Genomic DNA, 24,840 nt, shown 5'->3' with positions numbered 1-24,840 from the left:
GTAGACCAGGATGGTCTTGAACTCACAGAGATCCACCTGCCTCTGCCTTCTAAGTGCTGGGATTAAAGGCATACACTGCCACACCCTGGCCTATTTTTATATTTTTTAAATATTCATTTATTTGTATGAATGTTTGCCCGCACATATGTAAGTGCACCCATGTCATGCAATGCCTGTGGAGGCCAGAAGAGAGCACTAGATCCCCTGAAACTGGAGTTGAAGACAGTTGTTACCCACCTTGTGGGTGCTGGGAATCAAACCCAAGTCCTCTGCAAGAGCAGCCAGTGTTCTTAACTGCTGAGCCATCTCTCCAGCCTCTATTTTTATTTTTTTGAGACAAGGTCTCATGTAGCCCAGGCTGACCTTCAATTCACTATGTAGCTGAAGATAACCTTGAACTCCTGATCTTCCTGCCTCTACCTCCCAAGTGCTGGGATTACAGGTATGCAACACCACACCAGAACCTAGGGCCTAGGTTCATGCTTAGCAAACACACTACCAAATGAACTACACCTTTAGCCCATCTATAATTATGTTTAATTATTTAGTTAGGCTTTCAACTCAGTTCATGACCATTTTTGTTTACCTCTCCTGTGTCCACACTAAGACCCCAAGGTTGCAAAATATGTAGCACTTCCTTCCCAGCACTACCACTAAGCCTAGGAAGGCAGATGTGGAGTAGCTGGTAACTAATACTACAAAGTGTATGGCACTTGCTAACACACTAACACGTGATGTGTATCTCTGGGCTGCATGGGGGAGGAAGTGGTTAGTTCTGCTGGGAGACGGTCTAAGGAGGGCACCTTAGAAGTGTTCATGTTCAAGTTGAGCTCTGAGAGGTGAAAATGACCAAGTGGGGATAAGAGTTTTCTCATCTTGGGCACAACAAAAGTAAAAGCATAGAGGTGGAGGGCTGAGGCACATTTGATTACAAGTGAATATGCACCATGGCCAGATGGAGTGTGGAGTGGATGGCCTCTGTAGGAGGGTGATTAGTAGCAAGGTGAGTCTGGAAGGCAGAGGGCTGGAACACCAAGGTGCATCTGGAAGGGTTGGGAGGGTGTGACAGTGGCTGGTTCAGAAGACAGCTAGTATAGATAGGGCATCCAGGGCTTTTAAAGGAGAATAATCACAAATTATCAGGAAAGTTTGCTCTGATTTTCCTGAGGACACCAAGAGCTAAGGCAGAGGCTACAGCCCTCAGTGGAGCAGTGGCTAGGTGAAACCAGCCTGGGGGCCTGTGTTTGTTACAGCTAATTCATGGACCCAAGAGCAGAGCCTGCTGGTCCTCTGGTGGGGAAGTCCTCTGCCTGGCTCCACCTCCATAGCTCCCTCTAAAATCCCAGAATATGGTGTAGTGGTGAAATGGGGGTCAGGCCAGGGCACAGATAAATCTCTGCTGCAGTGCCTCCTTGCTGGGTGACTCGGTCTCCCAGAGACTCTATTTCCTAATCTCTAAAATGGCAGAGAATATCTCCACTCTTAATAGCTTGAAAATAGTAATAGTGGATGATAACAGCTTTTCTTTCTTTTTAGAAAGAATTTAAAGTGGGCTGGAGAGATGATTCAATGTTTGCGAGCACTGGCTGCAATTGCAAAGTACTGGGATTTGACTCCTAGCACCCACGTGGCGGTTAACAACTGTCTGTAACTCCAGTTCCGGTTCTGACACCCTCTTCTGACTTCCAAAGGCATTGCATGACATGTATGTAGTTACATACATGCAGACAAAACACTCATACACATAAAATAAAAATAATAAAATAGTAAAAGAATTTTAAATTACATTTATTATTATTATTATTTTGTGTGTGTGTGTATGTGTGTGTGTGTGTGTGTGTGTGTGTGTGTGTGTGTGTGTGTGTGTGTATGCCCTGGAATGCATGTAGAAGTCAGAGCACAACTTTCGGGAGTCAGTTCTTTCCTTCCACTATGTGGGTTCTAGGGCTCCATCTCAGGTCTTCAGGCTTGGCAACAGGTGCCTTTTCCTGTTGAGCCATCTCGCCAGCCCTGATAATGTTTCTTGAACATTTATAATGTGTCTGGCTCTGTTTTAAGCACTATAGTCAGACATTACAGATGTGGGAACTGAAATACAGAGAGGTTAAATTAGTCATCTGAGGTCCTACAGGAAGATGTAAACCCATCCCTGACTCCAGAACCCAGGCCCTTCACTGCACTCCTGTGATAACAAGGACAGTAATAATAACGGTAATACAAACATAGAAAGCTTATGTGCCAGCTAACACAAGCTAACTCACTCCTCAGTGACCCTGCCTGTTCGCCCAATTTTACAGGCAAGGGAGCTGGGCCTGGAGATATTATATCACTTGCCTACTTCTCAGTGGAGCCAGGAAGAGAACTCAGGTGGTAGCTGCAGAGCTTATTCCTCCCACTGTCATACTCAATACTGATGCTGTTTTTTAAAATTCCCATTCTTATTGTTCTAAGGAGGAATATTGAAGGTGATCCTCAGATACATAGTAAGGTCGAGCCCAGCCTGGGGTACATAGGAACATGTCTCAAAAACAAAGATGGAGACTAGGGGTGGGAGGGGCAGGATGAACATCCCTGAGTAGGACTTGGGGAGCAGATGTTACAGGTACTATGATGTTTTGGGGGAAGGGTCCTTCCTTCTTGGAAGGAAGCAGGTGCCTCATGGTTTCCCTTTCAGGTGCTACATCATTGGCTCCCAAGCATTAATGAAAACAGTAAAAAATATCTTTTGTGGAAAAGCCTCCAACAGTTCCAAAGTGACAGGTAGTCAAGTGCTAGCTTTGAGGGAGATCTCACTCACCAGATAGCTGGTTAAAAGACAAAACAGCTGGACTTGGTGGTACATGCCTGTAGTTCCAGCACTTGGGAGGCAGAGGCAGGCAGATCTCTGTGAGTTCAAGGCCAGCCTGGTCTACATAGTGAGTTCCAGGACATCTGGGGCTACAGGGAGACCCTGTCTCAAAAGGACAAAACAAACAAATAAAAAAACAAAACAGCAGGCATGGTGGCACACACCTTTGTCCCAGCACTCGGGAGGCAGAAGCAGCAGATCTCTGTGAGTTCAAGGCCAGCATGGTCTTCATAGCTAGTTCAGGCCAGCTGGGGCTACAGGAAGACCCTGTCTCAAAAAAAAAAAAAAAAAAAAAGATAAAACAAGCCCTAGTGTGGTGGTACACGCCTTTAATCCTAGCAATGAGGAGGTAGTGGTAGGCAAGTCTCTGTGAGGTTGGGACTAGCCTGGTCTACTACGTACAGGCTAGCTGGGGCTACAGGGAGGCCCATCTCAAAAAGGCAAAAGCAAAAACAAACAAATAAAAAACACAGTTGGGCATAGTAACTCACACCTGTGATCCCAGCACTCAGGCAGGAGGAGAATCGCCACAAGTTTGAGGCCAGCCTGGGCTACATAATATCAGGTCACCCAGGGCTGTACAGCAAGATCCTGGAAAGAGACAGAGACAGAAAGAAAAGTAGATACCCTTCCCCTCTCTGAGTCAGTGCTAAGCCCCTTGGGACAAGAGGACCTTGAAGTGATGGCAGGACTGAGTTTTTCTCAGCATCAGCCTGCACGGCCTTCCTGCTTGGCCCAGGGCAGGGTTTGTCTGTTGCCTAGAAGGGAAGTATCACATTACTATGGTAGGGTCTGAGGGGAGGCTCAGCTGGGCAGGGCAACACAGAGGGGCTGCTTCACAGCAAGGTCTGGCAGAGACTTAAAGGAACAGAAGCATCCATTCATTTATATGTGGCTTCAAGGAATAACGTTCTAGTCTAGTAGCTTATTTTGATGATTGGATTGCCCTGCATTGAGCCACTTGCTGGTTCCTGATGTTCTGGTGTTTCTGTCTTCTTTGAGAACTTTCTTTTTGTTTTCTTTCAGTTTTTGGAAAATTTTATTTTTTATTTGTGTGTGTGTGTGTGTGTGTGTGTGTGTGTACTCACAAGCATCTGCAGAGGCCAGAAGTGGGTATCAGATCCCCTTGGAGTTGGAGTTATAAGTGACTATGAGCTGATGGACATGGGTGCTGGGACCTGAATTTGAGCCCTCTGGAAGAAAAGCAAGCACTCTTTAACTGCTGAGCCACCTCTCTCTACAACCCCCCCTTTTTTGAAACAGCATCTCTTATAGTCCAGGCTGGCCTCCAACTTGCTATGTAGTTGAAGGTGATCTTAAACCTCTGATCTTCCTGCCTCCACCTCCTAAGTGTTAGGATTACAGGTGTGTGCACCACTACAACTAGTTTCTTCCTTACTTTCTTGGAGATGTTTTGCCCTTTATAGTAAAGACTGAATCAAACCAATTTATGCTAATCTAGGAGGGAAGTCCTGATGAAGAAAGGATAGGATATTTGGATAGTCTCAACTGCCTCACCTCACACCGCTTATTAGTTGTGGGGAAGGTGAGTGTGAGTGTGTGTGTGTAAAAACTAGACAACACACTATTGAAATTAATGTCATCTCTGTGGGACAGAGGGACAACTTGTGCTTTCAGATGTGGTATACCCTAGGAACATATTGTCTATGCAGTATTCCAGGTGCCAATGAATGATGAGAAAATATCAGACACAAGATGAGGATTGCTCTAGCAAAAAAGAAGGCAAGGATCTGTATCTTTTAAAATGTCAGCTATGTAAATGCGCCAGAGTTAAGAAGGTACATTATTTTTGTCTTTGCTGTGACCCAATACATGTTAAAATGCAGCTTATGGGAGGGATTTATTTTGCCTCACAGTTCAAAGGAGTGCAGTCTATTATGAAGGGAAAGCCTTGAGCAATGGGAGCATTCATCTGACTTTCTCATTTTTCCCTGTTGGTCAGTTGGTGACTCCAGCTCATGGGATGGAGCTGCCCACATTCTGGGAGAGTCCTCAGTTAAACCTCTCAGGAAACTTTCTCACAGAACCCAAAGGCATGCTTCATAAACACCCTAAGTGTTTATTAAATTCAGTGAAGTTAACAAAATTAACCATTACAGAAAAAAACATTGCAATATGAATGACTGATTACATGAATGTATAATATAAATATATAATGTTAATGCCTGGGCTGTGGTCTAAGGGTGTTTGGAAACATACAGAGAACTATTTATAGGTGAGGGTTCTAATATGAAATCCTAGAATAGTCCAGGGAACAAGAATAACAACAAACAAAAACCAGAAGTCCAGAGCGATTTAGCAAGAGATAGAATATGAATTCTTCAAAACTGGGTAAGTTCGAAAACAAGTCCCTCTTTTTTTTTTTTTTTTTTTTTTTTATTTTCTTTTTGGGTTTCCCCCGTTTTTTTTTTTTTTTTTTTTTTTTTTTTTAATGTTCTCTTTGAGTTTCCCCCACCTAAGTTCTGCAGTCATCATTTTCTCTGGGCCTGGGGGAAGGGGTGAATCCCGGGGGAGCAAGCGAAAGCAAAAGCATTCCTAGTTTACGGCACCGCGTGATCAAAGGCAAGGAAATGTGATGTTAGGTGCAGATGACACAAAGGGCTGGTGCTGGCAAAAGGGGTGAAAAGTTAGCCCAGCAGACGGTCTCCCAGGATGAAACGTGGCCTCGCCTGTACTGCAAAATGCAGCCCTTCACAGCGTCTCACAGGCCCCTTCCCACACTCACTCCTGCAGATTTTGATGTAGGATACAATAAACGGACCCGTTCAGCCATCCTCAGAGGAGCCAGAACCGGGTTGGGGGATCACGTCATCTACGGAAACCATGGAACTGAATTTTGCCTGTCTTCGTGGAAGGAGTACAACTACCGTGCAGAAAGTGAAGCGACGTTCAAATGCAAGCATCAGCAGAAGCTGCTGCACCGCAATCACTGAACTGAGTGAGCCTATCAACACCCGGCCAATCAGAACCCAGGAGATCTCAGCCAATCCCAGCTCGCCAATGCTCTGGGCTGGGCGGGGTCGACACGCCCAAGAGTTGTTTGTCTGCAGGGTGCCCCTCCCTCGCAGCTCTGGCTAGCGGCTCCAGGGGCCGAGCGAAAGTAGATTAAGCCCAAGGTGGAGGCTGAGAACCCTAAGCCTAAACCGTTGCAGCCATGGCAACGTCCGCATTGCATTTGCCTCATGCTCTGCCTGGCTTCTTTCCATTTCTGAGCCCAGGACACCCTATAAGAGGTGGAGCTGAGGGCGGGCCTCAGGAGTTAGCTTGGTCTAGAAGGATGTGAGCTGCCCTTTCTTGGCTGCTGTTGGAGGGGGTGGGACTGCTAAGGAAAGCTGTACCCGGAGCCTCCCGTGGATGCAGTGAAGTGGGGATGTGAGGTGAGGTGGCACACCTCTCCAGGTGGGACGCACCATACCAGATATGCACACAGTCCGGCTTCTGGCCTGATTCTTTCCTGAGTCTAAACTGAACCCTTCCTGTCACATCTCAGGGCCACCTTCAGCTGGCTGCTTTTGCGAAGTGTCTTCCATCAGATTTTCTTATTCTTTTTAAATTTTTATTGCGTTTTTGTTCATTTCATATAATAGATCTTAATCAAATTTATACCCCTACCCCCATCTTCATCTCCCCCATAATCCCCCAACCAGATTTCATGTGTTCTACCATGTTAAGGCCTATCCAGTCAAGCATTTGTACCCAGATATCCCTCAGTGCAAGTTCATCCACTGAGATTAATCAGCCTGCCTAGAGTCACTCCCTTAAAGAAGATCAACTCTCCCTCATCCTGCAATAATCATTTGCCAAAAGTTCCTTGGCTAAGGTTGGGTCCTGCTGCCCATTTCCCCAGTTCTATGCTTGGGGATTTTCTCATTCTTGAGAAAACACTTTGGTTCCCACACTGGATGACAGTACCCCAAATCTTGTCTGAAGTAAGGAGGTCATTTAGGATGACATTCAGCTCCTTTCCAGGTCTTTCAGAGGATATACAGTTGGTACCTTTGAGCAAATTGATATTGTCATGACTGAGACAGAAGGAGATAGGAAGTTCACAGGCTGAAGATGTGTAGCTCAGTGGTAGAGCATTTTCCTACCACATACAAGGTTTGATGCCCAGAACCACCAAAGCAAAAGCAAAATAAGAGGACCAGGTAAAGATGGGGTGCACTGAATTTAAGGTTCTACTGTATCAGGCCTTCTGTTACACTGGTTACAAATTAGATAAAAAACTGAACTAGAGGTGCTGGAGAGATGGCTCAGCAGTTAAGAACACTGGTTGTTTTTGCAGAAGACTAGGGTTTGAATCCCAGCACCCACATGGCAGCTAACAGCTGTCTGTAACTCCAGTCCCAGGGGATCCAACAGCCTCTTCTTGACCTCCATGGGCATTGCATGAAACGGGTGCACTTACCTACATGCAGGCAATACACGAATACACATAAAATAAAAATAATAAATAAGGGCTGGAGAGATGGCTCAGCAGTTAAGAACACTGGTTGTTTTTGCAGAAGACCAGGGTTTGAATCCCAGCACCCACATGGCAGCTAGCAACTGTCTGTAACTCCAGTTCCAGGGGATCCAACAGCCTCTTCTGTCCTCCTTGGGCATTGCATGACACAGGTGCACTTACCAAATGTAGGCAATACAACATACACACAAAAATAATAAATAAAATATATAAAAAATAGTAAATAATTTTTTTAAAGTTAAAAAAATGAACTAGAATTAGTCAACTTGACAGGGTCTGGAATCTGGGAGATGCGCCTCTGTGCTGTATATGGGGGATTATCTTATCGATTAGAGTGGGAAGACCCACTCAGATCCTGGATTTTGTAAGCTAAGAAAGCAAGCTGAGCGCTGGTAAGCATTCATCCTCGTTTCCTGAGTGTGAATGTGATGCGTCCAGTGGCTTCAAGCTCTGCTGCCTTGACTTCTCCATGATAGATTGTACATTGAACTGTGAGCTAAAATAAACCTTTCTCCCTTAAGTTGCTTTTGTCAGAGTATTTTATCACAGCAACAGGAATAGAAACTAGGACACCGGTGGAGCTATTTGCCTTATTTTATAGATGAAGAGACTGAGGACAGACAGGTTATATTTCTTGCTCAAGGTCACACAGCCCTAGGTGCACAGCTTGGGTCTGCTATACCCAGGCCTGCCAGATTCCACTTTTCTGAATTAGTTGTTGTTTTTAGACAGGTTCTTTCTATGTAGGCTGACCTTTCCCAGGCTGACCTCAAACTCACAATCCTCCTGACTCTGGGATTATAGGCACATGCCACCAAACCAAGCCAAGCCTCTGCTCTTGATCACAGCCTGTATCGCAATCTCCTGCCCCTATCTGTCTCTTACCAAAGCTCCTTTTGCTCCTTGAGTCTTCTGGAGGCCAGCCTCACTTCTTTGTGAGTGCTCCTGTTTCTGGTATTGATGGTTGGTTCCCTGTTGAGTTTTGGGCCTCTTGGACATCAAAACTCACTGATATAGGGCAAAATCAGCAAAAATCATAGGCTTCCAGGATCCTGCTACCAGAGATTTATAGGTGTGGCAATATTTTAGGATCCCAGAGTTCAGTTTAGGAACTAACCTCCCTTCCTGGGGTGTTACTCTATTTCCATTTCCATTTTTATTTTTATTTCGCTATACTGAGAATGGAATATGGGGTCTTGCAATGCTAGGCCAATACTCTGCTGCTGGGTCTTTTTTCTACTTTTTATTTTTGAGACACAGGAACTCACTAAGCTGCCTAGGCTGGCCCTGTAGGTCAGGTAGTCCTTGAACTTGTGACCCTCTTGCCTCAGCCTTACCTTTAGCTGAGATTATAGGCCTGTGCCACCAGGCCTGGTTCACTTATGTCTCTCAACTCTTCCTGTTATGCCAAGGAAAAATGAAGTGACTGAAGTTTCAGAGAGTAGAACAGCATTTAAAATTGACCTTTGCTGAATGCCTAGGGCTCACAGTAGAGCAAATATGTTGGAGTACTGGTTATGGGAAGGGCATGCTCAGTCGGAACAGCAACTGCGCTGACCCCTTTCTCTTTCTCCCCCATAGACCCTTCACTCTATTCTTAGAAGTCCCTGAGGACACAGAGCCTCTGGTGTTGACAAAGTGACAGAACTCCTTTGTTAGACAGGGCCCACTGGAATCAGAGCTTATTCTCTTGGGATGGTGCTCCGGGATTCCAGGAAGCAACCGGTCCCTACCTCTTCTACTAGGAAGTGACTCATAGTCCTTGTGTCCCTAGTACAGGATTCCTTCCTAATCACTTCAATCCTTCCTTCCTTCCTTTTTTTGAGACAGAGTCTCATGTAGCTTGGGGCTTGCTGTGATCTCACTGTATAGCTGAGAATGACCTTGAACTTTTGATCCTTTTGCCTCCACTCCTGAAGGCTGATTACTGGCATATACCACCATGGCTAATTTATGTGGTGCTGGAGTGTTAGGGATCAAATCCAGGACTCTGTGTACTTGAGGCAAGCTACACCCTCAGTCCCATCACTTGAGTTTTGCCTATTTCTTCAGCTACTGGTTTTCTTTATCTGGCCAAGAGAAGCACATCTGACTTGGACTAACAGCTAATCGCAAGTCCTGTGAATGAATCCAGCCAGTTACAGGGGCATGGGGAGAGGTCAAGAGAAGCCACAGGGAGCACAATGACACGGTCTGCAAATCTGTTTCTTCTTCCTTAGCCTCTCTGTAACCTTCAGGACTTCTTTGTCCCTTTCCCTAACACATACATACCAGTGACTTCTCTCTGGCTCTTTTCCTACCACTAATAAAGGTAGGAATTTCTTGGCTCTAGACCAAGGGCCTTGGAGATCCAAGTCAGATTTTTGAATCTGGCTGATTCTGTAGGGACCCTGGAAGAAAAGGCTCTGGGGGCTTCCAACTGCCAAGACTGACAAAGGCCTGCCTTTTCATCCCAGACACTGAAGCTGGCTCTCTTCCCCATGAACAGCTTCTAGAATAAGCATGTTTACCCCAGCCTTGAACTTGAGTCTGACTGCCAGACTGAGCTGCTGCTGGACCAGTTACTGAAAGGGTATATCCTTTCTCTCTGAACTCTCCAGCTGTCATGTCAAAGGAATAGCTCACTGGCAGAACAAAACACTTTCCTCAAATAGCCATCTTTGCACAACCAAATTGAAGTGTATCTCATTGAGAAAATCCCATAATGATAATTTATTAAAAAAACAAAAAAACACCCCAGAAAACTTTACCTACATGACTGATACATACACTAGGAAGAATTTGGTCCAGTGAGAGTGCAGTTTTCTTTAGGCACTCTTCAAAGAAGTATATGGGGTTTAGTAGGGAGATAAGATGTCAATTTAAGGTAGAGATGAAGAGCTGGGCATGGTGGTGCATGCTTTTTATTCCAGCGCCTAGGAGGCAGTCAGGTAAATCTGTGTTTGGAGGTTAGCATGGGCTACATAGTGAGTTTTAAGTCAATCAAGGCTACATATTGAAACCCTGACTCAAGAAAACAAGAATAGAGATGAAGAAATTTCCTGAAACTAGGATGTGATGATAAAGAATCTGGATTATGAAAATCATCCCCTTACTATTATGACAGGATATATTTGCATGGCCAAAGGCCAATATCTGAGTGAAGTTCCTACCTTCAGAAGGCTAATTAATTAGCCAAGTCCATAGGGGTTCAAGAAAGGGGCTAGATCACATGAAGATTCAAAGTCCTTGCCTCTCCACTCCTTTCTTGTTAACTAAATAGGTCTTGGAGTGCTCAAAGGTGGTCACTAAGTGAAGATGCACATTGGACTACTACAGTCTGTCAGCACTCAGCCCTGAATCACTGTACAGACCTGCTTGCTCCAGAGGGGCAAGAAATGATCCATTTACCTGCCAGGGCCAAGTCAGAGGTGGAGAGATTTACAGATCCACATGGGTGCAAACTGTATTCTTTCAGGTACAAGACTCTTTAAAGAGGAAATGGAGAGGATGCCAGACTGAGTGCTGGATGTTTCAGAGCAGAGAGGGGGAAGTGATTATCAGCCCATGGACAGACTAAACTTCCTGTGCACTAGTCCTTGAAGAATAATAAAGTAAAAACCTCTATGGTCCCCCCTATGTCCTCAACCCAGGTCTCTCCCGACAGGGCCAAATTTACAGATCCCCTGAAGAGCAGAAACAAACACCCAAGACTGGACAGATTAATCAGCAACTCAGTGAAATAAAACTTCCTTCATTCCCAAGACAAAAATATCACAAGGAACACAATTCCTCTAACTGTATTCAGAATCAATAAAGACTAAAGTGTTTGGAAAGCCTCCATTCTCTGTAAAATATAGGCACCCAAAACTTTTCCATTACACAAAAGTCAGAACCTCAATTTGCTGTCTAATGGTAATGTCATTTGGATACTTGTCCTGTCTTCCTTACATGCCTCTTAGTGCTCAACATTGTCTGATGCACCGCCAGTCCTTCATGGGGCTTCATGGCAGGGTTAGGGTAAACCACTATTACAGTCTGGTGCCTTCCAACCACCCTTTCCTATGGCACCCACCCCAACACTGTTCTTCCCTCCCTTGCCAGCCCCATATTGGAAAATGTATACCTGAGGAAGTAGTATTTCAATAATTTTTCTACCATCACAGTGAACTGATGAAGCTTCTGCGGTATTAAGCAATCCATCATAACATTTGTGACTGGTTAACTTTAATTTGTCAAAATAAATCTGCAGTATTTTGCATGTTAGTAATACAGTGCTGGTATTGACAGGTAAAATCATCTGCTTACATAGAAACCTTCATTTAGGAGCACACCTTAGGAGGGAAATACACAATAAAAGGCAAATGCAGGCCAAGCAGCGAGCCCTAGAGCATAACAGGCTGGATGTCAGATTTGAGGATTATCTAATACAACTGTTTAGCTGCCAATCTGATAAAGGGGAAGCTCTCAACCAGGTTACAACCAGGAGGGAAAACATACTCTGCCTTTCCATAGAGCGGTGGCCGTCGTGCCTTCAACATATGGTTGAATCAGTTCATCAGCATCACAACTCAATTTCAGTTCCAAAACACAGGAGTTTTACCACACAACCTGTCCATGCCCCCTTTGCAGTGGCCTACCCTCACCCCATCCTGCCATCAACTCTCTCCCTCCCCAAAGAAGACACAACGTGGCTTTATTATTGCAGACAAGCTTCTTAAGTGAATAAAGAATGCATACAAAATAGTATTTTAACTAAAGTCATACAGTGAAGTCTCACTCCTGTTTATTATACAATGAATTGATAAAACAATCATTTCTAATATATATCTTTTTTTCTGTAAGAACTAATACTTTCAGGATTCTGATGACCATGCTGTAGCCTGGGGGAAGGGCCCACACCTACCCTCATCAAGGATTGCTCCTTGGACCACTGTGGAGGAAGCCTGGGCTGTCTGAACCATGAAGAATCATGATTGCCAGCACAACAGAGACAGGGCCCAGCAGGCACAGCCAGAGCCCAGCCTTGGGTCTATATGCCAGGAAATGTGGGTTTCCTCCACATAGGCCACTCTCAGCAGGGCCATTCCCCAGCCTTCTACACAAGTCCTTCCAGTAGTCCACACATAATGATTTACACATTAAAGACAGACTGTTTCTGTACTGTGGATAAGAACTGTTGTAACAAAGTCATAGCTACATATTTTTCTCTACATTTTGTTTATTGAGACAAACTAATTAAAAGGCACAAACATAGGGCATGTTTACATGGACATTATAACAAACATATACATTAAAAGTGTAGGAATGTGTTGCCTTCCTGCTAAACAGAAAGTTCCTAAGCTTTTATATATACAAAAGTTGTACAATTTAATGTCCTAAAGTACAAAAGATCATTTATAAAATTATTTTACACTAAGTACTATTTATTTTATTTTTTTACTATGTAGTTCAACCCCCTAGAACTGTTTTGTATAATGACACACAGATACCTGTCCCTGATGTAGGAAATCTGCCTCAGATGCAAGGTATTTTGATGTTTGTACTGACAAAGTAGGGTATAAATGGAAGTCATCCAATTTGATAGTCCTGCAAGCATTCTGCAGGATTAACACAACTCATTTCCACTTCTTTTAACTGCAAGATTAAACAATGAAAAAGACCAAAACATTGCAACATAAAAAAAATAAAATAAAAATTACAGCGGCTTGGTTTTATTGAACTCTTCTTTAACACAATGCTTTGAACACATAAATGTGTGGCATGATGGTATAAACAGTATGTTTCCCTAGCTTTTGGTTTCTACCTTATGTACAGAGATAAAACATCCTGCTAAGAAATAAAAAGCACATGTCTCAATGTGCACCATCATTGCTGGGTTTCCATGGAGCATGTAGACAGCCTCCCTGAAAACACCATAAAGTGGACACAAGTGTTTTTTCAAAGGAAAAAAAAAAGTGATGTCCATATTTACAAAGTTGAACAAATCTGCACAATACTTGATTAAACGGAAGGAGGGGGAAAAAAGATACACTCTGCTTGTTCTGAAGGGGCATACTACCTAGTTAGTGGTTAGAATAAAAACTGTATACAATTTAATATAAGACATAAACTCTAGTGAGCATCTAACACATCTGTGCCTATTGTAACATCAACAGGCTTTGATTGGGAGAGAGAGGGGCATATCACATCCCAGTGCCTCCAACGTCTTCCAATTTAAAGCAATATATTTAAACTGTTTCAAAGTATTCCCTGGCTCCTGAACAAGGGTCTCACTGGCCTGTTAGGAGCCTGCCAGCTTGCACATCTGACTTCTCTGTCAGTTGCAGCCTTTTCTTGTCAAAACACAATTTGCTTGTTTTTTTTTAAGATTTTTTTTAAGGGTTTTTTTTTTTTTAAAAAAAAGTCAACTACAATGCTATATTCCATCAGGATTAATATGCTGAGCAATATTTACATCTCCAAATATCAGGTCACAATCCCTATTATATGTTGAAGTTAGAATGATAAATTATCATATGCTTTGCATATCAGAGCTGGTATCACCTTTCCCATAGGGAATGCTGCCTGAAATTAACATATTCCCAAAGGTAAAATGCATATTCTCTGAAATGCATTTTATTATGACAATGTATCTACTTATTCATAAAAACAAAAAGACAGACAATTCTACACTAGCTCTCAATCTGTGGATTTAGAACTTCAGGTTAAAATCAGCCATCCACCCTGTATAGAAAAAAAGAGTTTTGCTAGTGTTTAGAATAAAATGATTTCTTAGAAGTAAAAACAATAATGCAGTTTTTCATTTTGAAATGGGTTTTGCTTCTGTTATGATTGGTTTTAATTCTGGCATTTCACCTTGCCAGCTACTGTCCTGTTTAAGCAATGCTGTCAGCTAAAAGGAATTTCTGATTAAACTAAAGTGGTCCAGTGATAAGTTACATGTACACCCTACTTTGAACAATCCCAGCCAAATTGGAGCAAAAATACTACTACATTCTTATTAACTAATGTAATAAAACCTCCCAATTTTATAGCTTGCTTTTGCTTTAATCAACTAAAAGAAAGCTGCTGGTAAATGTTTACTTTAACCCATATTTTGACTTTATAATACTGTTTACCAAGGTGGTGATGTAGGCAAAGCTTGGGGCAAGAAAGGCATGCTTTCTACAGGTCTCATTGCTATATTGAGAGGGGCAGCTAATGTCATGGGCGTGGGCAGGTTCATTGGAGATGTGATTGTGACAGGGTGTGCTATATTCACTGGGGCAGTTACAGGGGTTGGGAGGTTGACTGGGGTAGTGAGTGTTAAAGGAGAGGTCATGGATAATGGGCTGGTTATAGTTACAGGATGCCCTATGTTCATTGGGCTGGTTATATTAACTGCACTTGAAACATTGACTGGACTTCTCATGCTCATTGCAGCTGCCACTGTGACTGGGTTTGACATAGTCCCAGATGACACAGAGGACGTTATATTGAATGGAGTAGTGAGAGTCACAGGTGTCGTAGCAGCCGTAGAGGTTTGGCACAGGTTGGCAGCTTCTAAAATGAGAAGACAAAAGAGCCTTTAAACTTTCAAAACTATAAGCAAAATTCACAGTTTTTGAATTCTTTTAATTAAAAAGGACAAACATTTAATTAATCAAATTACAGTTTCTACAAAGTGATCAACTGGAAGAGGATTCTTCAGAGCACAAGTCTGAAAGCTGGGGACCCCAGTGTGCAAATCTCTTCTCTGATGTCTATGCAGTCTTATGCAACTTTTTCAGCCCTGCACTTTGGGTTTCAAATTCAGATTTATTTACCTACCTTACAGTGATGTTGGGAGGATCAGTTAACTTGTGCAAGGCACTCTGGGGAACAGAGATACGGAGTAGGGCTAAGTGTTCTCACTACCACTTCATGCAGTTCTTCTGAGTTCTAAAGACTTTCCTGGGAAGAGCCAACTGCCAGCAGGCCAGGCGAAAAGAGCTTGTTTACACAGAGCTGGGCCAACGGTTACACAATAACAGATAATCAGAAAAATCTTCTCTTAAGGCACACTGTAACTAGCAGAAAGAGGTGTGTGTACTCAGTGCCACAGTCTGCTAAGGTTTTAAAAATGCATAATTAGCACCGGGTGTGATGGCACATGCCTTTAATCCCAGCACTCAGAGGCAGAGGCAGGTAGATCTCTGTGAGTTCAAGGCCAGCCTGGTCTACAGAGTGGTTCCAGGACAGCTGGGGCTACAGAGAGACCCTGTCTCAAAAAGACCCTCCCCCCAAAACAAAAAACCCCAGCATAATTAAAGAATGATAAACAAGCGTTTTAGCACCTATTTGAGTCAAAGAAAAACCTTTCAGGTTAAATAATCCTAATAGTTCATGAAGGAAAGTTACAACTCAGTTTGTGTTCTCTTTTCACCCCACTTCCTCTTCTTTCTAATGTTGATATAATCACTGAGTTTATGCCCAACATCATTTAATTACACATATCACATATACCACCAAGCATACCAAGGAGGGCTAACTGGGCAAGGAAACTCTGCAGTATGCTGGGGGGACCCTGGTCCTTGTTAACTAGCAATGCCCGAATATTTGTTTGTTTATTTGAGACAGGATCTCTCTATGTAGCCCTGGCTGGCCTGGAACTCAAGAGATCTGCCTGCCTCTGCCTCTAGGGTGCTGGGATTAAAGGTGTGGATCACCATGCCTATCTCTGAACATTTCTTAAAAGAAAAGATCCCTGGATGGTGGCACCTACAACCCACCCCTCAACAAAATTCAGCACCACCTACTGGTGTGCCATAAAATGGCAGTAAGGAGACAGGTCAGTGAAACCCATTCAAATCTAAAGCTGGAGGTCTATACATGGTCCACAGAGGGCCAAATAATCTCAGGTAGCCCAGAGTCAGGAAACAGCCCTTCTTTGATCAGTATGACATTATTAGGCTACTACTTACCACGAATTCCCAAACAAGGCTGATGATCAAAACCATTGAGGGAGGGTTTATTTTTTTAATGGATTCCTGAGATAGTCACAGTGAAAGTGAGATGGAACCTGGGAAATCTGTAAAGTTAAAACACTCCCTCAATGATGATCTGATTTTCACCCAGGTGTGGGACCTTAATTTTATTAAGGTCTAATATTTTAAAGGGACACTACTGATTCAAGTTTAGATTTTCATTAGGTTTTCAGTACAGCGGTTTCCTCTCTCCCAAAATGTGATGTTTACTAACATGGAACAGACATTTCTAACATCAGTGGTCCTTTGGAGAGAGACTTAGGCTACAAATGGAAACACAATAGCATTTTTGTTTCATGACAGAAAATGAACAAAACAATAGTCTTATTGTGTAAAGCAAACTAAAATACAATGTGAAACAGAAGAGTGCAGAAAGAGTGAGTGAATGGGACAGAACACCAACTAACTCACTCCCTAGCTAGTACTCCACTGCTAAGGCAAGGCGCCTCTTACTGTATTCACAAAAAGGAATTTTTATCTTTTGTACCATTTTTCTACCTTCCCTCCAAGGTCTTTTTACTGACAGTGGGTTCTGTTTTTCAGTGCTAAGGATCAAAACTTTGATGCTGCACATTCAAGACAAGTGTTCTACCACTGAGCCATACCCCCAGCCCAAACAGCATCCCATTATTAAGATTTAAAACACTTTTAGTCCCTCTCTAATGAAAATATCCTTCATAATATGCTTTCAACCCAGTATACAATTATCCTAACATTACATTTTTTTTTCCATTCCCTACTGCAAGTTCCTACTATTCTCCCCATTCCCCACCATTTTACCATTTTATCAAAATAATGACAAATCTTTATTTGGAAGATAGGACTACGATGCTCTCTTTTAGGCCAGGTGTCAGGGCATATGCCTTTAATCTCAGCCCTTGGGAAGCAGAGGCAGGCAGCTATCTGTGAATTCCAGACCAGCCAGAGCTACTAAATAATATCCTGCCTACAAAACAAACAAACAAAAAAACCTTGGATAATGCTAGTAGAGATATGAAAATAGGTGCTGTTCCTTTTATTTTATTCAAACATAGGATATTTAGAAGGGAACTGAGGAAGGGAACAGTTGGAACAACTGCACTATATGAAAGTAAAACATGGGAGAAATCACACAACCAAAGAATTATATATGGAGGACTCTACATGCAGAAAAATCCATTAGAATCTAAAAGAAAGCAGTAGGACGTGGCAGGGGTGGGAGAGGAAGGAATGAATATGGGAGTCTGTACTACAGGGCTGAGAGCAGAGAGGAATGATTTATTTGAAATGGCTGCACAACAACACAGAAGGCAAAGCTGGAACTAGTAAATCAAAAAGTATGTTGAGGGTAGAAAGAATGTTGAGTTGGCAGATGGGGAGGAATGCTGTGAAATGCTGCTTTCTGAACATGACATGGCTGCTGCTCTCATGAACTCACTGCACAAGACCTGCACAAGATCAAGCCAACATTCTAGTAGGGAGCACTAACTGGACCCAGTGGGTTAAAAAAAAGGCGCAGGGGGGCCCACAAAGAGGGGGGCATTGGGGGGGTGTTGGAGGAGTTGCAGTTGGTGTGATCAAGATACACTGCATACATATAGGGAACTATCAAAGAATAAATAAAAGATAAAATGTTGAGAATTGCAGCTGGGCATGGTGGTACACGCCTTTAGTCCCAGCACTCAGGAGGCAGAGGCAGGTGGATCTCTATGAGTTCAAGGCCAGCCTGGTCTACCTAGTGAGTTCCAGGCCAGCTGGGACTTCAAGGAGACCCTGTCTCAAAAAGCCAAAAAAAAATTGAGAATTGATGGACATGTCAATTTATTCTTTATAAGATTTACATACAGAAAAGCAAACCATTCTCAACTTTTTAAAAATTAAAGCCCCTAACAGCAGAAGTGCAGACATGTTAAGCTAAGCCCTGTCCTATGTTAAACTAAAGGAGATTAAAGGTTCGACCAAGAGAAAAGACAGCAGGACAGTGAAGCCTGAATCATGCACCAAATCATCAATGCAGAGAGAACACTAAAAAGCAGAAAATGACTGTTAACAGAAAATGAATTTACATACACACAAAGATGTTTCATCTACCTCTTAAAGTGGGAATATTTTAGAATTATTTATTTATTTTTTTTGTCTTTTTGAGACAGGGTCTCCCTGTAGCCCCAGCTGTCCTGGAACTCACTATGTAGACCAGGCTGGCCTTGAACTCACAGAGATCTGCCTGCCTCTGCCTCCTGAGTGCTGGGACTAAAGGTGTGCACCACCACGCCTGGCACTATTTTAGAAATTTTTTAAAAGCCCATAATACAAGGAAACTGACATAAAAATGGAATTATAAGAATACAAAATTTGGCTGCAGATGTGTAACAAAAAGTAAATCACAAGAAAGGAACTGGTAAGAAGTACTGTGACTTTTACTTCCCAGTAATAAAAACCTAAATGGGGGCTCTGTTGCCAATAAATTAAACCTTACCAGATAGTCTCTAGTATGCAGTGCTTACTTAAAGCTAGATTCCTCAACTTGTTTATCCTCATTGATCACTTCGCGCACTAAACAATACTTCTCAGGCACACTTGAGCACTGGAAGCCCCTCCTCACCTTTCTTTCTTGCCTTGACAGCTTCTTCCCACAGTCTCAGCGTCTCTACCTGCTTTCCTGGCCAGCTTGTCACATGTTGCTGCTGTTGCTGCTGCTGCTGCTGCTGTTGCTGCTGCTGCTTCTGATTGCTGGTCTCTTCACTCATGCATGCTATTCCAAAGACAAACCACAAACACCGTATTTACCTTAAAAAAGTATGGCCACGTTTTCAAAATCCAAACCAAAGAGCTGGGGATGCAGCTCAGCTGTTTGTTACAGTGCTTGCCCAGCATGTGCGAAGCCCTAGGTTTGAGTCTCAGCATGAGACCCTGTCAAAAACAAAACAAAACAAAAACGAAGAAACAAAACCTAAACCTAGATACTCTAAGTCCTCATGCCGCTATGTCCTTTATTATTCAATAATAGTGCTTAGTACAATGCAGCTTTTTTTCCTGATTATGTCTATATTGAGCAAAACAAATAAGTTCATTAAAAAAAAAAAAAAAAAAAGTACAGGACTAGGGCCAGCAATATGGCTCAGCAGATAAAGGCACCTGACACCAACCTGAGTTCAAACACTGAAACCCACATGGAGGAAGGAGAAAAAAGGTGTTCTCTGACCTCCACACATGTGCTGTGGCAGGTGTGTGTGGACACACAAAATAAATGTAATTTAAAAAATCTACAGAACTATAGAAAAACCAATATAAAGGAGAAAAATAAATTTTTGCTATATTAAAAAGCAATAGTCTTTAAAATTGGAAGTTGGATGGCAGCATGCAATAAACTACATATTTTATAATATATATTTTATTGTATTTTTTTAACTACATTAAAAGTAAACTTTTTGGAAATAATAGCATGCTAGATAATAATACCCAATGTACTCACAAAAATGAAAAATTGGATGGAATCAGGCATGTGATGCACACCTTTAATCCCAGTATTCAGGAGGCAGAGGCAGGGAGATTTTGTGAGTTAGAGGCCAGCCTGGTCTACCTAGTGAGTTCCAGGACATCCAGGACTACCTAGAGAGATCCTCTGTCAAAACAAACAAACAAACAAACAAACAAACAAACAAACAGAGTGGATGGGATTAAAACATATTAAGTTTTGCCATTCATTTAAGCCATTCATGGTCATATATTTTGAAAGTTTGATGGTTCTGCTGCATGAAGTATATATGTAATAAAATAGAGAATTATGAAAATAACTTTCTTCTAGGAAAATCTTGGGAATCTTTAAAATAAAAAGTTGGGTAAATTTGGGGGCTGGAAAGATGGCTCATGGTTAAGAGCACTGGCTGTTCTTGCAGAAGACCCATGTTCGAATTCCAGCACCGAAATGGAGGCTAACAACCACCTGTAACTCCAGTTCCAGGGGATCCGCCACCCTCTTCTGTCTTCTGAGGGCACTGCATGACACACTTATACACATGCAAGCATAACACTCATACACATTAAAAAAAAAAAAAAAATAAGGGCCAGGCGTGGTGGCGCATGCCTTTAATCCCAGCACTTGGGAGGCAGAGGCAGGCAGATCTCTGTGAGTTCGAGGCCAGCCTGGTCTACATAGTGAGTTCCAGGACAGCTGGGGCTACAGAGAGACCCTGTCTCAAAAAGACCAAAAAAAAAAAAAAAAAGGTAAATTCAAATATTAAATTTTACCCATAAGCCTCTGGACAATTTTACCTTCAACTTTGAACTTAAGGCATAGTATTTAAACCTCAAGTGTTATGATATCCCATTTCTCTACAGGTTTGGGTCTGAAAAATAAACTTTGCGTGTGTGCATGTGTTTTGAGAAAAGGTCTCAAGTAACCCAGGCTGGTCTCAGACTCTTTATGGGGTTAGGATGGTCTTGAACTCCCGATTCTCCTGGCTCTACCTCTTAAGTACTAGGATTACAAGTATGCGTCACAATACCTGGTTCAAATTTGTTTTAGTTTTGTTTTATTGCAGGTTCTCATTTAGCCCAGGCTGGTCTTGAACTCCTGATCCTCCTGCTTCCACCTCCCCCCAAGGTCTGAGATTACAGGTATGTGCCACCGTTATTATTATTATTGTTATCATTTGAGATAGGGTCTCATGTAGCCCAGGCTGGCCTCAAATGTCCTATGTAGCCAAGCTATGTGGTCATGAACTTCTGATTTCCCGTTTCCACCTCCCAAGGACTAGGATTACAGGCATGAAACACCTCACCCAGCTGCTGTTTTGATTCTAACAACTAGAGCCTTTTATTCAAACTTAATAAACAATAAAAAACAAACCAAAATACTGAAAATAGCTGGGATCCATGGATATAATTATTAGTAGACAAGCATGGGACTGGAAGCAAATTAATGGAGTGTAAGAATGTTGTTTGCACACATGTATTTAAAGCATAGTTCCAACACCAACACGCTCTCTCCACTGATGGCTGTTTGGCTATTTTGATGACAGGAAGAAACAAGATGAAAATTAATATAGTCCTGACAACATAGTAAAAATATCTTTGATATATTTAAAAACAACTAGATTTCATCAAAATGAAATGCAAGACAATCTGAAACATCACCTACTTTTGCTGATGCCTTGTTTACATGTATTACAGTTGATACTTTGGCTCTGCCCATGTGTCTTTAAGTGGCTGGTGATATATGCGGCACTGAGGAGCTTCCCACAGATGTTACATGATACCTTGCCTTCGTGGCGCACCATGTGTGTCCGTAGTCTGTCTTTGGTGGCAAAGGCAGCAGTGCACGTCTGCATGAGGGAGGAAAACTTTTTTTAAATATAGACTATCCTGTTCAACTCATTTTAAAGTACATATATTCTACACATTACCCTACCCACATCATCAAGCTGACTGAATGAGTTGAATTTTCATTGCATGTGTTACTAAGAATCATAGATCACACTAAAACATCTGGTGAATTTTAGACTCTTCCATTTGAGGAAGAAAATATATCAACACAGAATAGTGAAAAGATGCCAGGCTTACACTCAGTTAAACAAGGATTTAGGGCTGAGGTATAGCTCAGTGATAAAGTACCCGCCTCATGGGTTCAATCCCCAGCACTGCAAGAACAAACCAAGACAAGACAAACAAAACCCTGGATTTAAATTGAGTTTCACAAATTCTAAACAGTGTAATGTTGAACAAGACACTGATGTTAATCTATAGGCTAGGGATAATAATATCTATCACAAAATTACTGATGGATTAAGAGCCTGGCACACACACAAGGCACCCACTCTAGGGCACTAGTTTTCTTCCAATTAGATTTTTCTTAGAAGTCAAGTAATGCGTGGTGGCACACCCCTTTAATCCCAGCACTGGGAGGCAGAGGTGGGCAGATCTCTGTGAGTTCAAGGCCAGCCTGGTCTGCATAGCGAGTTCCAGGCCAGCTGGGGTTACAAGGAGACTCTGCCTCAAAAAGATGCCCCCCCCAAAAGAGGTCAAGTCATTTACTTAATAAAATCAGTCATTAACAAACAACTGAAAACACTAAACAACCTCTAGCCACAAACTAGGATTAGTAATGCCTAATATAGTCATTTGACTTAGCAAACTTAACTTCATTTTCACAGTTTATGTCAAATAAAATCACTAATCTGAATGTATTTTCAAATTTTCCAGTTTGATAACAGCAGACAAAAATCTAGCCAATCCTAATGGCTGGAAAAAAATCTGCTTTCTCCTATTTACATTTAAAATATACTTATCTATCAACCTAGAAAGTAACTTAAAACTCTTTATTCTTTTAATAATTTCAAATATACAACAACCTTTGTGTGACTATGAATTTTTCCCCTTACACCAAAAAGATGTCATTGCCCAAGGAAAGGGAATAGTTAAAGAGAAATAAGACACTTACTTTTTTTTTTTTTTTTTTAAATCTTTTTGAGACAGGGTCTCCGTGCAGCCCCAGCTGTCCTGGAACTCACTATGTAGACCAGGCTGGCCTTGAACTCACAGAGATCCGCCTGCCTCTGCCTCCCGAGTGCTGGGATTAAAGGCGTGCGCCACCACGCCCGACCACACTTACAGTTTTAAACCATCTTGTATTATAGAAACACAGTCTTCTATTTTATAAAACTAGAATTCAAATGGACCACATTCACTTCAGTCAATGACTTGAAGACTATTTAAGGACCAAGAGATCTGATTGTCTCAGACCTTCTGGATAATGTGCATTAAGTGCTATGCTAAGGATAAGTCATTTTAACTCTTACTTGGCATTTGAAGGGTCTTTCTGTTGAGTGCACATGTTTTACGTGACAGCTTAAGTGGTCAGGCCTGTGAAAGAGAGTTTTAAACAGAAGATGTAATGGAATACAGAGAGAAACTACTTATGTGATGCTGCACGCTTGGCAGATTACAGGGAGCACTTTGCAGAAAGCTAGCAGAATCACAACTCCTCCCCACCCTCACTGCAGTCTCTTTACCTCTCCTACCGTAAACAGAAGCCTTACTTCTTCACCGGTTAATTGAACAGGTAAACATCTAATCATATTAGGTCTTAAACACTCAAAGTTTTAGTTCTAACACCAGGAATAACTTCCACTATGTTAACTAATAGGTTTTTTTTTTTTTTAAGATGAAACAGTACCCACATAAAAATGGGAAAAATCCCCCTAAAAGTTGTATCAAGAGTATCTAGGGTCATCCCAAATAACAGGAAATAGTTCTTTCACTTGCACAGTGAACCTCACTCACATCTGGTTCTCCAACTGACTGGAAACCAGTGAGGTTTGTAGTGATAAGAATTCATTTGCCAATGAATGCCCAAGCCCACCAAGTTACTTCCTTAATGACATAACGAGTCAACTGCTATGTCACCACTTTCAAACATATCAAAGAGGAGTTAGACCTAAATGCCCAATATTTATCACCAACCTTCTCTAATAACACAGGCTGCTTACATCTCTTCTCATATAACCTAGATCACACAGACAAAACTGAAGTTCACTGATACTATAATGAAAAAAACAAAGCAAAATGCAGTACCTTGAGAAGCCTTTCCCACAAACACTGCAAGTATAGGGTTTGGTGATGCCTCCTTCATGAGACCTCACATGGTAAGTCATCCGGTCCTTCCTCTTGAAGCGCTGATTACAAATAGGACACTCAAAGGGCTTTTCGTCCGAATGGGAGAGCTTATGCCGATTGAGGTGGTACACATCCCGGAAGGCCTTCCCACACATCTCGCAAGCGTGGTTCTTCTTCACAGGCTTACTGGGTTTCTTGACAGACTGGGTCACAGGCATAGCTGTGGTGCTGGCGCTGCTACTGGGGTTGGTGCCGGAGGAAGATGTAGTGACTGTTGACAAGATGCCTGCAATGGTTGAAACCAACGAAGTTCGGCTGCTGTCCCCAGCGATGGTGGAGATAAGGGGAACCACTGTGGTGGGGGTTTTCTTTGCCCGAGACACCAACTTGATCCCTGTGTGGCAGGACTGATGGCGCCTCAGGTGATAGCTGTCCCTGAATGCTTTACTGCAGTAAGTGCACACAAATGAAGTTTTGGGTTTTTCTTTTTTAATCCCAATAGCATCCTTTAATGTTTCTGGTGCAGCCTGAGGTTTCTGAGTTATTGGTATTGGAAGCAACGGTTTCTGATCAGGGGGCTCCACAGCAGAACTCAGGAGGGGCAACAAGCTGTTCTGTGCTGCTTGTTGTTGGTGATGGGAGGCTTCGTGGGCCTAAAACCAAACATTTACACTTGAGAAACTGAGCCTCTTACAAGGATCTTAACAATTCAACATGCTCCAGATGAGAGAACAGGAAAAAACAGTCCAGGAGCCTGTAAGCGACTCTCTATAGCAGAGATGCAGCAACCACCTACTCTCAGAGCTCCCAATACAAAAGACTGAAAATCACTGCAGATCAAAACTTCTGTATCTACAAGCTGACAGTGATCTTACTTTCAAACAGCTGACTAAACTATACACTACCCAGGCTCACAAGGGCTATAC

The 24,840-nt window shown here is 42.4% G+C and overlaps 1 protein-coding gene across 2 annotated transcripts; it reads right to left on the bottom strand.

The window, feature by feature from the left end:
- Positions 1-11,518: 11,518 nt before the first annotated feature.
- On the bottom strand, positions 11,519-24,567 carry Vezf1 (vascular endothelial zinc finger 1; the record flags this gene model as incomplete). Of its 2 annotated transcripts, none has more annotated exon segments than XM_017800511.1 (5): positions 11,519-14,858; positions 18,903-19,052; positions 21,441-21,642; positions 23,098-23,161; positions 23,873-24,567. In XM_017800511.1, coding segments are annotated over 5 exon segments (1,539 nt in total), but the record flags the coding sequence as incomplete, so codon positions are not given.
- Between the last annotated feature and the right edge of the window lie 273 nt (positions 24,568-24,840).

This window comes from Nannospalax galili, unplaced genomic scaffold (assembly GCF_000622305.1).
Source record: "Nannospalax galili isolate Female #2095 unplaced genomic scaffold, S.galili_v1.0 scaffold879, whole genome shotgun sequence".
NCBI classification, from domain to species: domain Eukaryota; kingdom Metazoa; phylum Chordata; class Mammalia; order Rodentia; family Spalacidae; genus Nannospalax; species Nannospalax galili.
Note: the sequence above shows the minus strand (reverse complement) of the source record. Positions and strands in the feature narration are given on the sequence as shown.